Source organism: Nerophis ophidion, linkage group LG17, assembly GCF_033978795.1.
Source record: "Nerophis ophidion isolate RoL-2023_Sa linkage group LG17, RoL_Noph_v1.0, whole genome shotgun sequence".
Classification (NCBI taxonomy): domain Eukaryota; kingdom Metazoa; phylum Chordata; class Actinopteri; order Syngnathiformes; family Syngnathidae; genus Nerophis; species Nerophis ophidion.
The window spans coordinates 10,133,656-10,145,481 of record NC_084627.1 but is presented as its reverse complement, the minus strand read 5'-3'; the positions used below and the strand labels follow the sequence as shown (position 1 = coordinate 10,145,481).

The following is an 11,826-nucleotide window of genomic DNA, read 5'->3' as shown; positions in this document are numbered from 1 at the left end:
TGCTCCAAAACCTGTGTGTACCTTTCAGCATTAATGGTGCCTTCACAGATGTGTAAGTTACCCATGCCCATGCCGGGATAAGCTCGGGCCCAGAGAAGCTGGCAGCGCTTCTGGGTGTTGTTGTTAAGCGCCTTTCACTTTTTATAGTAGAGTTTTTACTTGCACTTACAGATGTCGCGACAAACTGTAGTTACTGACAGTGGTTTTGTGAAGTGTTCCTGAACCCATGTGGTGATTTCCTTTACACGCTGATGTGGCTTTTTGATGCAGTGCCGCCTGAGGGATCAAAGATCACATGCATTCAATGTTGGTTTTCGGCCTTGCCGCTTACATGCTGTGATTTCTCCAGATTCTCTGAACCTTTTGATGATACTACAGACCGTAGATGGTAAAATCCCTCAATTCCTTGCAATAGCTCGTTGAGAAATGTTGTTCTTAAACTGTTCGACAATTTGATCACGCATTTGTTCACGAAGTGGTGACCCTGGCCCCATCCTTCTTTGTGAATGACTGAGCATTTTATACCCAACCATGGCACCCACCTGTCCCCAATTAGCCTGTTTACCTGTGAGATGTTCCAAATAAGCATTCCTCAACTTGCTCAGTCTTTTTTGCCACTTGTGCCAGCTTTTTGGAAACATGTTGCAGGCATCAAATTCCAAATGAGCTAATATTTGCCAAAAATAACAAAGTTTACCAGTTCGAACATGAAACGTCTTGTCTTTGCAGTCTATTCAATTGAATGTAAGTTGAAAATAATTCGCAAATCATTCTATTCTGTTTTATTTACCATTTACTGGTTTGGAGTTTTGTATATTCATTGTTGTCAGTAAGTGAAAATATGTGTTAGTGAGGGCTCTGAAGTGGAAAGGTAGGTTTAAATAAGCTTTGCTACTTCCTACTCCTTTTCGGACATGTTGTAAAGCAGTGGTCCCCAACCTTTTTGTCAACGCTTAATAATTATTTTTTTTTTTTCTTTGTCATGAAAAAGGGAGGTTTTTGTGGTTGTTGCACTAATTGTAAGTGTATGTTGTGTTTTTTATGTTGATTTAATTAAAAAAAATATTTTTTTTAAATAAAAATGAATAAAAAATTATTCTGCGGCCCGTTACCAATCGAGCCGCGGCCCGGTGGTTGGGGACCACTGTTGTAAAGAGAATGATACCATGTATCATATTGTATTTATGTTCGAAATAAACTTGAAAGTGATGGCGTTGACGTCTTTGTCTTTTGTGTCGCTCGCAGCCGTTCTCCAAAAAAGCTGTGGACCACGTGCAGAGTCATTTGGCCAAGAAGCTGGTGCCCCCGACCCTCTTCCAGGTAGACCCCTCCCTCCCTCACGTCACCATCCCAAATGATGCAACTTCTTTTTTAACGTGTCGCCGCAGCCTTACATCCTGGAGATATGCGACAGCCTGAGAGGGAGCATCTTCCTCAAGTTCATCGAGAGGTGAGACCAAGGGAGGCGGCGATTGTTGGCTAACCTCACCTTCGCTGTCCTCTCCTTTGCAGCGACAAGTTCACTCGCTTTTGCCAGTGGAAGAACGTGGAGCTCAACATACACGTGAGTACGCCGCCGCCGCCGCCGCCGCCGTGATAACACGCGTGGACTGGCCAATAAGAACTTTTGTGTCCTTGTGTTCTTTCTCCAGCTGACCATGAACGACTTCAGCGTGCACCGCATCATCGGCCGCGGCGGCTTCGGCGAGGTGTACGGCTGCAGGAAGGCCGATACGGGCAAGATGTGAGCACGCGCCGCCCCTCGCCGGACCGAGCCCGTAGTCACGCCTGCCTTTGGAACCCTTGCAGGTACGCCATGAAGTGTCTGGACAAGAAGAGGATCAAGATGAAGCAGGGCGAGACGCTGGCGCTCAACGAGAGGATCATGCTGTCGCTCGTCAGCACGGGGGTGAGTCCGGCCGCCGTTTGAGAGGAGCGGGGAGGGGCTTCGAGGTGTTTAAGAAGCTGACGCCATGTGGCCTGTGTCTGCAGGACTGCCCCTTCATCGTGTGTATGACGTACGCCTTCCACACCCCCGACAAGCTCTGCTTCATCCTGGACCTCATGAACGGTAACCACACACTCGCTCTGCAGCCCACAGCCTCCTCAGTAGAGCGCATACCTTCGCCAAGGTCCAACAATGCTCCGATCCTGTAGGTGGCAGCAAAGTACATTATCAATCAATCAATCAATGTTTATTTATATAGCCCCAAATCACAAATGTCTCAAAGGACTGCACAAATCATTACGACTACAACATCCTCGGAAGAACCCACAAAAGGGCAAGGAAAACTCACACCCAGTGGGCAGGGAGAATTCACATCCAGTGGGACGCCAGTGACAATGCTGACTATGAGAAACCTTGGAGAGGACCTCAGATGTGGGCAACCCCCCCCCCTCTAGGGGACCGAAAGCAATGGATGTCGAGCGGGTCTAACATGATACTGTGAAAGTTCAATCCATAGTGGCTCCAAGACAGCAGCGAGAGTCCCGTCCACAGGAAACCATCTCAAGCGGATCAGCAGCGTAGAGATGTCCCCAACCGATACAGGCGAGCGGTCCATCCTGGGTCTCGACTCTGGACAGTCAGTACTTCATCCATGGTCATCGGACCGGACCCCCTCCACAAGGGAGGGGGGGACATAGGAGAAAGAAAAGAAGCGGCAGATCAACTGGTCTAAAAAGGAGGTCTATTTAAAGGCTAGAGTATACAGATGAGTTTTAAGGTGAGACTTAAATGCTTCTACTGAGGTGGCATCTCGAACTGTTACCGGGAGGGCATTCCAGAGTACTGGAGCCCGAACGGAAAACGCTCTATAGCCCGCAGACTTTTTTTGAGCTCTAGGAATCACTAATAAGCCGGAGTCTTTTGAACGCAGATTTCTTGCCGGGACATATGGTACAATACAATCGGCAAGATAGGATGGAGCTAGACCGTGTAGTATTTTATACGTAAGTAGTAAAACCTTAAAGTCACATCTTAAGTGCACAGGAAGCCAGTGCAGGTGAGCCAGTACAGGTATATATGTATGTATATATGTATATAAAGGTATATACAGTACAGGCGTAATGTGATCAAACTTTCTTGTTCTTGTCAAAAGTCTAGCAGCCGCATTTTGTACCAACTGTAATCTTTTAATTAGAAACAACCACACTGCTGCATCTGACAGGTGGCTGCCCCTCTGAGCCCCCAAAAAGTGACGTCAAATTTCTCCGACAGCACCTTTATTTGGACTTGCACTACTGTTCATTCACCCCTTGTATAAGTTGGATTCAGTCACCTGACTTTTGAAAAGCAGTGGTGGGCGACTGTGTGCAAACTATCTTGAGTATGCAAGGGGCCTAGATCTTACCACTAAAAGCCTCCATCCATTTTCTACCGCTTATTCCCTTTCGGGGTCGCGGGGGGCGCTGGCGCCTATCTCAGCTACAGTCGGGCGGAAGGCGGGGCACACCCTGGACAAGTCGCCACCTCATCGCAGGGCCAACACAGATAGACAGACAACATTCACACACTAGGGACCATTTAGTGTTGCCAATCAACCTATCCCCAGGTGCATGTCTTTGGAGGTGGGAGGAGCCTATCCCCAGGTGCATGTCTTTGGAGGTGGGAGGGGCCTATCCCCAGGTGCATGTCTTTGGAAGTGGGAGGAAGCCGGAGTACCCGGAGGGAACCCACGCATTCACGGGGAGAACATGCAAACTCCACACAGAAAGATCCCAAGCCTGGAATTGAACCCAAGACTGCAGGAACTTCATATTGTGAGGCAGACGCGCCATATATATATATATATATATATATATATATATATATATATATATATATATATATATATAGCAATTTTCTCTCGCTTGTCCCTTTTGGAATCAGGGGGGTCGCTGGAGCCTATCTCAGCTGCATTCGGGCGGAAGGCGGTCTACACCCTGGACAAGTCGCCAACTCATTGCAAGGCCATATATCCATTTTCTACCGCTTATTCCCTTTGGGGCGCTGGCGCCTATCTCAGCTACAATCGGGCGGAAGGCAGAGTACACCCTGGACAAGTCGCCACCTCATCGCAGGGCCAACACAGATAGACAGACAACATTCACACTCACATTCACACACTAGGGCCAATTTTAGTGTTGCCAATCAACCTATCCCCAGGTGCATGTCTTTGGAAGTGGGAGGAAGCCGGAGTACCCGGAGGGAACCCACGCATTCACGGGGAGAACATGCAAACTCCACACAGAAAGATCCCGAGCCTGGATTTGAACCCAGGACTGCAGGACCTTTGTATTGTGAGGCAGACGCACTAACCCCTCTGCCACCGTGAAGCCACTAAAAGCAAATATTAGCAAAACATCACACTGCAGTTTAATTGATCCCTATAGGTCAAGGGTCGACAACCCGCCACATGCGGCTCTTTGATCACTCTGATGTGGCTCAGCTGCATACTTGCCGACCCTCACGATTTTTCTGGGAGGTTTTCCGAATTTTAAAGTTAAAGTACCAATGATTGTCACACACATACTAGATGTGGCGAAATTATTCTCTGCATTCGACCCATCACCCTTGATCACTCCCTGGGAGGTGAGTGGAGCAGCGCCCGGGAATCATTTTTGGGGATTTAACCCCCAATTCCAACTTAGTGCCTCTCCCAGAAATATCCCTGGGCTAACATTTTCCAGTTTTCACCCACACAACTTTATTGAGGGCGTGTCGTGGTGACATTGCTTTTAACGTCCTCTAGAACATATCGCCACGCCCGCCTACACGCCATGTTATCTGCGTGCCGGTTGGTCACATGTAGCATGCGACCCCTGCTGTCACACATCACTGACTGCAAGGCATACTTTGTCAACAGCCGCACAGGTTACACTGATGGTTGTGATATAAACAACTTTAACAATTTTACTAATATGCGCCACACTGTGAACCCACACCAAACAAGAATGACAAACACATTTCGGGAGAACATCCGCACTGTAACACAACGGAACAAATACCCGGAATCCCGTGCATCCCTATCTCTTCCGGGCTACATTATACACCCCCGCTACCACCAAACCCTGCCCATCTTACATAATATTGTGAGAGTCCAGTCCATATTGGATCTAACATAATAGTGGGGGTCCAGTCCATAGTTGATCTAACATAATAGTGGGAGTCCAGTCCATAGTGGATCTAACATAATAGTGAGAGTCCAGTCCATAGTGGATCTAACATAATAGTGAGAGTCCAGTCCATAGTGGATCTAACGTAATAGTGAGAGTCCAGTCCATAGTGGATCTAACATAATAGTGAGAGTCCAGTCCATAGTGGATCTAACATAATAGTGTGAGAGTCCAGTCCATAGTGGATCTAACATAATAGTGTGAGAGTCCAGTCCATAGTGGATCTAACATAATTGTGAGGGTCCAGTTCATAGTGGATCTAACATAATTGTGAGGGTCCAGTTCATAGTGGATCTAACATAATAGTGAGAGTCCAGTCCATAGTGGATCTAACATAATAGTGGGAGTCCAGTCCATAGTGGATCTAACATAATAGTGGGAGTCCAGTCCATAGTGGATCTAACATAATAGTGAGAGTCCAGTCCATAGTGGATCTAACATAATAGTGAGAGTCCAGTTCATAGTGGATCTAACATAATAGTGAGAGTCCAGTCCATAGTGGATCTAACATAATAGTGAGAGTCCAGTCCATAGTGGATCTAACATAATAGTGAGAGTCCAGTCCATAGTGGATCTAACATAATAGTGAGAGTCCAGTCCATAGTGGATCTAACGTAATAGTGAGAGTCCAGTCCATAGTGGATCTAACATAATAGTGAGAGTCCAGTCCATAGTGGATCTAACATAATAGTGTGAGAGTCCAGTCCATAGTGGATCTAACATAATAGTGTGAGAGTCCAGTCCATAGTGGATCTAACATAATTGTGAGGGTCCAGTTCATAGTGGATCTAACATAATTGTGAGGGTCCAGTTCATAGTGGATCTAACATAATAGTGAGAGTCCAGTCCATAGTGGATCTAACATAATAGTGGGAGTCCAGTCCATAGTGGATCTAACATAATAGTGAGAGTCCAGTCCATAGTGGATCTAACATAATAGTGAGAGTCCAGTCCATAATGGATCTAACATTATATTGTGAGAGTCTCGTTCATAGTGGATCTAACATAATAGTGAGAGTCCAGTCCATAGTGGATCTAACATAATAGTGTGAGAGTCCAGTCCATAGTGGATCTAACATAATAGTGAGAGTCCAGTCCATAGTAGATGTAACATAATATTGAGAGTCCAGTCCATAGTGGATCTAACATAATAGTGGGAGTCCAGTCCATAGTGGATCTAACATAATAGTGGGAGTCCAGTCCATAGTGGATCTAACATAATAGTGGGAGTCCAGTCCATAGTGGATCTAACATAATAGTGAGAGTCCAGTCCATAGTGGATCTAACGTAATAGTGAGAGTCCAGTTCATAGTGGATCTAACATAATAGTGAGAGTCCAGTCCATAGTGGATCCAACATAATAGTGAGAGTCCAGTCCATGGTGGATCTAACATAATAGTGAGAGTCCAGTCCATAGTGGATCTAACATAATAGTGAGAGTCCAGTCCATAGTGGATCTAACATAATATTGTGAGAGTCCAGTCCATAGTAAATCTAACATAATAGTGAGAGTCCAGTCCATAGTGGATCTAACATAATAGTGTGAGAGTCCAGTCCATAGTGGATCTAACATAATAGTGAGAGTCCAGTCCATAGTGGATCTAACATAATAGTGAGAGTCCAGTCCATAGTGGATCTAACATAATAGTGTGAGAGTCCAGTCCATAGTGGATCTAACATAATATTGTGAGAGTCCAGTCCATAGTGGATCTAACATAATAGTGAGAGAGTCCAGTCCATAGTGGATCTAACATAATAGTGAGAGTCCAGTCCATAGTGGATCTAACATAATAGTGAGAGTCCAGTCCATAGTGGATCTAACATAATAGTGAGAGTCCAGTCCATAGTGGATCTAACATAATAGTGAGAGTCCAGTCCATAGTGGATCTAACATAATAGTGTGAGAGTCCAGTCCATAGTGGATCTAACATAATATTGTGAGAGTCCAGTCCATAGTGGATCTAACGTAATAGTGAGAGTCCAGTCCATAGTGGATCTAACATAATAGTGAGAGTCCAGTCCATAGTGGATCTAACATAATAGTGGGAGTCCAGTCCATGGTGGATCTAACATAATATTGTGAGCGTCCAGTCCATAGTGGATCTAACATAATAGTGAGAGTCCAGTCCATAGTGGATCTAACATAATAGTGAGAGTCCAGTCCATAGTGGATCTAACATAAACGTGAGAGTCCAGTCCATAGTGGATCTAACATAATAGTGAGAGTCCAGTCCATGGTGGATCTAACATAATATTGTGAGAGTCCAGTCCATAGTGGATCTAACATAATAGTGAGAGTCCAGTCCATGGTGGATCTAACATAATATTGTGAGAGTCCAGTCCATAGTGGGGCCAACAGGAGACCATCCTGACCGCATATCAATCAATCAGTCAATGTTTATTTATATAGCCCTAAATCAGAAGTGACTCAAAGGGCTGCACAAGCCACAACGACATCTTCGGTTCAGAACCCACAAAAGGACAAGGAAAAACTCACCACCCAGTGGTACTGACTATGAGTGGCCTTGGAGAGGACCCCCCCCCCTGACATGACTACTCACCTGGTGGACTGACACACACACAAACCCCTACGTGTAGGCCCTCAAGTCCTGGAATTGATTATTGTTTACAGCCAGGAGACAATTAATAGTGAGTGTTTGTGCGTGCAGGCGGCGACCTGCACTACCACTTGTCCCAGCACGGCGTCTTCAGCGAGAAGGAGATGCGCTTCTACGCCGCAGAGATTATCCTAGGCCTGGAACACATGCACAACCGCTTTGTGGTGTACAGAGACCTCAAGGTAGGACTTTGACCACGCCTTCCTACACACACTCACTGGACCATTGTGGCGAAAATAATCATCTCCATTACTTTGATTGATATTGTAATTATGGTTAATTACACCATTATTCACTCATTTGAAAACATGAGTACTAATTAAATCTTGACATTTATTGGTGCAATACATCTTTGGACATTTTTGACTAGTATTTTCAATCCAAGCATCATAAACAAAGTAAATAATGCTTGTGTACTTTTTCGAAACCTTTGTTTTGTTAGCGCAGTCAGACTTCCATTAAAGCTAGCTAGCTCTTCCTGTACTTGTTAAATGATTTTGGGGCCAATATCTCTAGCTAGCTAACCGTTCAGACTGTTATCGACGCAAAGTTAAAAAAGCCAGCATCTGTGATGGTATGGGGGTGCATTAGTGCCCAAGGCATGGGTAACTTACACATCTGTGAAGGCACCATTAATGCTGAAAGGTACATACAGGTTTTGGAACAACATATGCTGCCATCTAAGCGTCGTCTTTTTCTTGGACGCCCCTGCTTATTTCAGCAAGACAGTGCAAAGCCACATTCAGCACGTGTTACAACAGTGTGGCTTCGTAAAAAAAGAGTGCGGGTACTTTCCTGGCCCGCCTGCAGTCCAGACCTGTCTCCTATCGAAAATGTGTGGCACATTATGAAGCGTTCTCAGGAAGGAGACAATTGGGGGCGGTGTGGTGTAGTGCCGACCTGGGCAAATTTAGGCCCGGGGGCCACATGCGACCTGTTAAGTTTTTCAATCTGGCCCGCCGGACATTCCCAAATCATTTTTGTGTAGCTGCCATTATGATGTTTCAAATGACCTTGAACTATAAAAACTATTTCAATGGTTGGAATCTGCGCTTTTGCATAATATACTAGTTAAAATAGTAATCTAGTTAGATACTATGGTAGTCTAATTACAAACCCCGTTTCCATATGAGTTGGGAAATTGTGTTATAAACAGAATACAATGATTTGCGAATCCTTTTCAACCCATATTCAGTTGAATATGCTACAAAGACAACATATTTGATGTTCAAACTGATAAACATTTTTTTTTTTGCAAATAATCATTAACTTTAGAATTTGATGCCAGCAACACGTGACAAAGAAGTTGGGAAAGGTGACAATGAATATTGATAAAGTTGAGGAATGCTCATCAAACACTTATTTGGAACATCCCACAGGTGTGCAGGCTAATTGGGAACAGGTGGGTGCCATGATTGGGTATAAAAACAGCTTCCCAAAAAATGCTCAGTCTTTCACAAGAAAGGATGGGGCGAGGTACACCCCTTTGTCCACAACTGCGTGAGCAAACAGTTTAAGAACAACCTTTCTCAAAGTGCAATTGCAAGAAATTTAGGGATTTCAACATCTACGCTCCATAATATCATCAAAAGGTTCAGAGAATCTGGAGAAATCACTCCAAGTAAGCGGCATGGCCGGAAACCAACATTGAATGACCGTGACCTTCGATCCCTCAGACGGACGGCACTGTATAAAAAAAAAACGGCATCAATCTCTAAAGGATATCACCACATGGGCTCAGGAACACTTCAGAAAACCACTGTCACTAAATACAGTTCATCGCTACATCTGTAAGTGCAAGTTAAAGCTCTACTATGCAAAGCGAAAGCCATTTATCAACAACATCCAGAAACGGATGGACTGATGCAAAGTGGAAAAGTGTTCTGTGGTCTGACAAGTCCACATTTCAAATTATTTTGGGAAATATTCGACATTTTGTCATCCGGACCAAAGGGGAAGCGAACCGTTCAGACTGTTATCGACGCAAAGTTAAAAAAGCCAGCATCTGCTGGGACGGCGTGGCGCAGTGGAAGAGTGGCCGTGCGCAACCCGAGGGTCCCTGGTTCAAATCCCACCTAGTACCAACCTCGTCACGTCCGTTGTGTCCTGAGCAAGACACTTCACCCTTGCTCCTGATGGGTGCTGGTTGGCGCCTTCCATGGCAGCTCCCTCCATCAGTGTGTGAATGTGTGTGTGAATGGGTAAATGTGGAAGTAGTGTCAAAGCGCTTTGATTACCTTGAAGGTAGAAAAGTGCTATACAAGTACAACCCATTTATCATTTATTTATCTGTGATGGTATTGGGGTGCATTAGTGCCCAAGGCATGGGTAACTTACACATCTGTGAAGGCACCATTAATGCTGAAAGGTACATACAGGTTTTGGAACAACATATGCTGCAATCTAAGCGCTGTCTTTTTCTTGGACGCCCCTGCTTATTTCAGCAACACAGTGCCAAGCCACATTCAGCATGTGTTACAACAGCGTGGCTTCGTAAAAAAAGAGTGCGGGTACTTTCCTGGCCCGCCTGCAGTCCAGACCTGTCACCCATGGAAAATGTGTGGCGCATTATGAAGCATAAAATACGACAGCGGAGACCCCGGACTGTTGAAGGACTGAAGCTCTACATAAAACAAGAATGGGAAAGAATTCCACTTTCAAAACTTCAACAATTAATTTCCTCAGTTCCCAAACGTTTATTGAGTGTTGTTAAAAGAAAAGGTGATGTAACACAGTGGTGAACATGCCCTTTCCCAACTACTTTGGCACCATGTTCCAGCCATGAAATTCTAAGTTAATTATTTGCAAAAAAAAAAATAAAGTTTATGAGTTTGAACATCAAATATGTTGTCTTTGTAGCATATTCAACTGAATATGGGTTGAAAAGGATTTGCAAATCATTGTATTCTGTTTATATTTACATCTAACACAATTTCCAAACGCATATGGTAACAGGGTTTGTAGAAAAACGCGATATAACATCTAGTCCATTATTGTTATTATAATATAATTATAATTTGAGGCTTTACAAAAATAGAGCATCTGGAGCTGTGACCACAGTTTTTTTTTTACATTGATCTTACGTGGATGATGACGTTCACAACCACACAAGCATATGAGACGTGTTGCGGGTGTATGGATCGTTCTCGCTCGCTTTAGCCTCGTGGTTGAATCCCTGTTCAAAGGGCCGTATCGACATTGTTGAGTGCAGTGTGAACGACACATTATTTTCCCAAACAAACGTTCCTTCTCCTCACAATGACAACATTTCACTCACATTGATGTCAATTTCCCTGATATTCTCTGCATTTAACAACAGATTCCCTTTTATTGGCCAATTATGTGACTTTTGCTTGGAAATCATATGCCTTACTTTATTTGTTGAGTGATTATTGATTAGGCCTATTAGTGAAGTGAATTATATTTATGTAGCGCTTTTCTCTAGTGACTCAAAGCGCTTTACATAATGAAACCCAATATCATTTAAACCCGTCTGGGTGGCATTAGGAGCAGGTGGGTAAAGTGTGTTGCCCAAGGACACAACGGCAGTGACTAGGAAGGCAGAAGCGGGAATAGAACCTGGAACCCTCAAGTTGCTGGCCAACCGAGCTCCACCGCCCCAATTAGCAGTGTGTGGAATAAAAAGTAGCAGCTGGTGAGATGCTAGGCCGGGGGTCGGGACCCTTTTTGGCTGAGAGAGCCAAAAAGCCAAATATTTTAAAATGTATTTCCGTAAGAGCCATATATATATATTTTTTAACACTGAACACAACTAAACGAGTGCATTTTTAAGTAAGATCAACATTTCTAGAGTATAATAGATCTCTAATTCTTTGCAATAACATTGTTATTCTGAAGTTAACTGTGGAGGGGGCGTGGCCCGCGGGCCTGCAGCAAACTGGGGTGTGCCAGGATCGGCCTCGAAATCAGCGAGAGCTGCGTAGATGAGCCTTGTTATGTAATCACCTGTCGCTCTGTTATAAGCAGCAGCCAGGAGAAGAGACGGGGTTGGGGCTGGAGCCAGAGCGCGAGCGAGAACGAAAGAGAAAAA

The 11,826-nt window shown here is 44.6% G+C and overlaps 1 protein-coding gene across 1 annotated transcript in view; it reads left to right on the top strand.

Annotated features, from left to right (window-relative positions):
- Positions 1 to 11,826, top strand: part of grk3 (G protein-coupled receptor kinase 3) — a 96,600-nt gene that overhangs the window by 60,420 nt on the left and 24,354 nt on the right. The window contains 7 exon segments of the mRNA XM_061876188.1: positions 1,246 to 1,320; positions 1,389 to 1,450; positions 1,513 to 1,564; positions 1,653 to 1,744; positions 1,810 to 1,909; positions 1,993 to 2,071; positions 7,827 to 7,957. Coding sequence (XP_061732172.1) covers positions 1,246 to 1,320; positions 1,389 to 1,450; positions 1,513 to 1,564; positions 1,653 to 1,744; positions 1,810 to 1,909; positions 1,993 to 2,071; positions 7,827 to 7,957 — 591 coding nt within the window.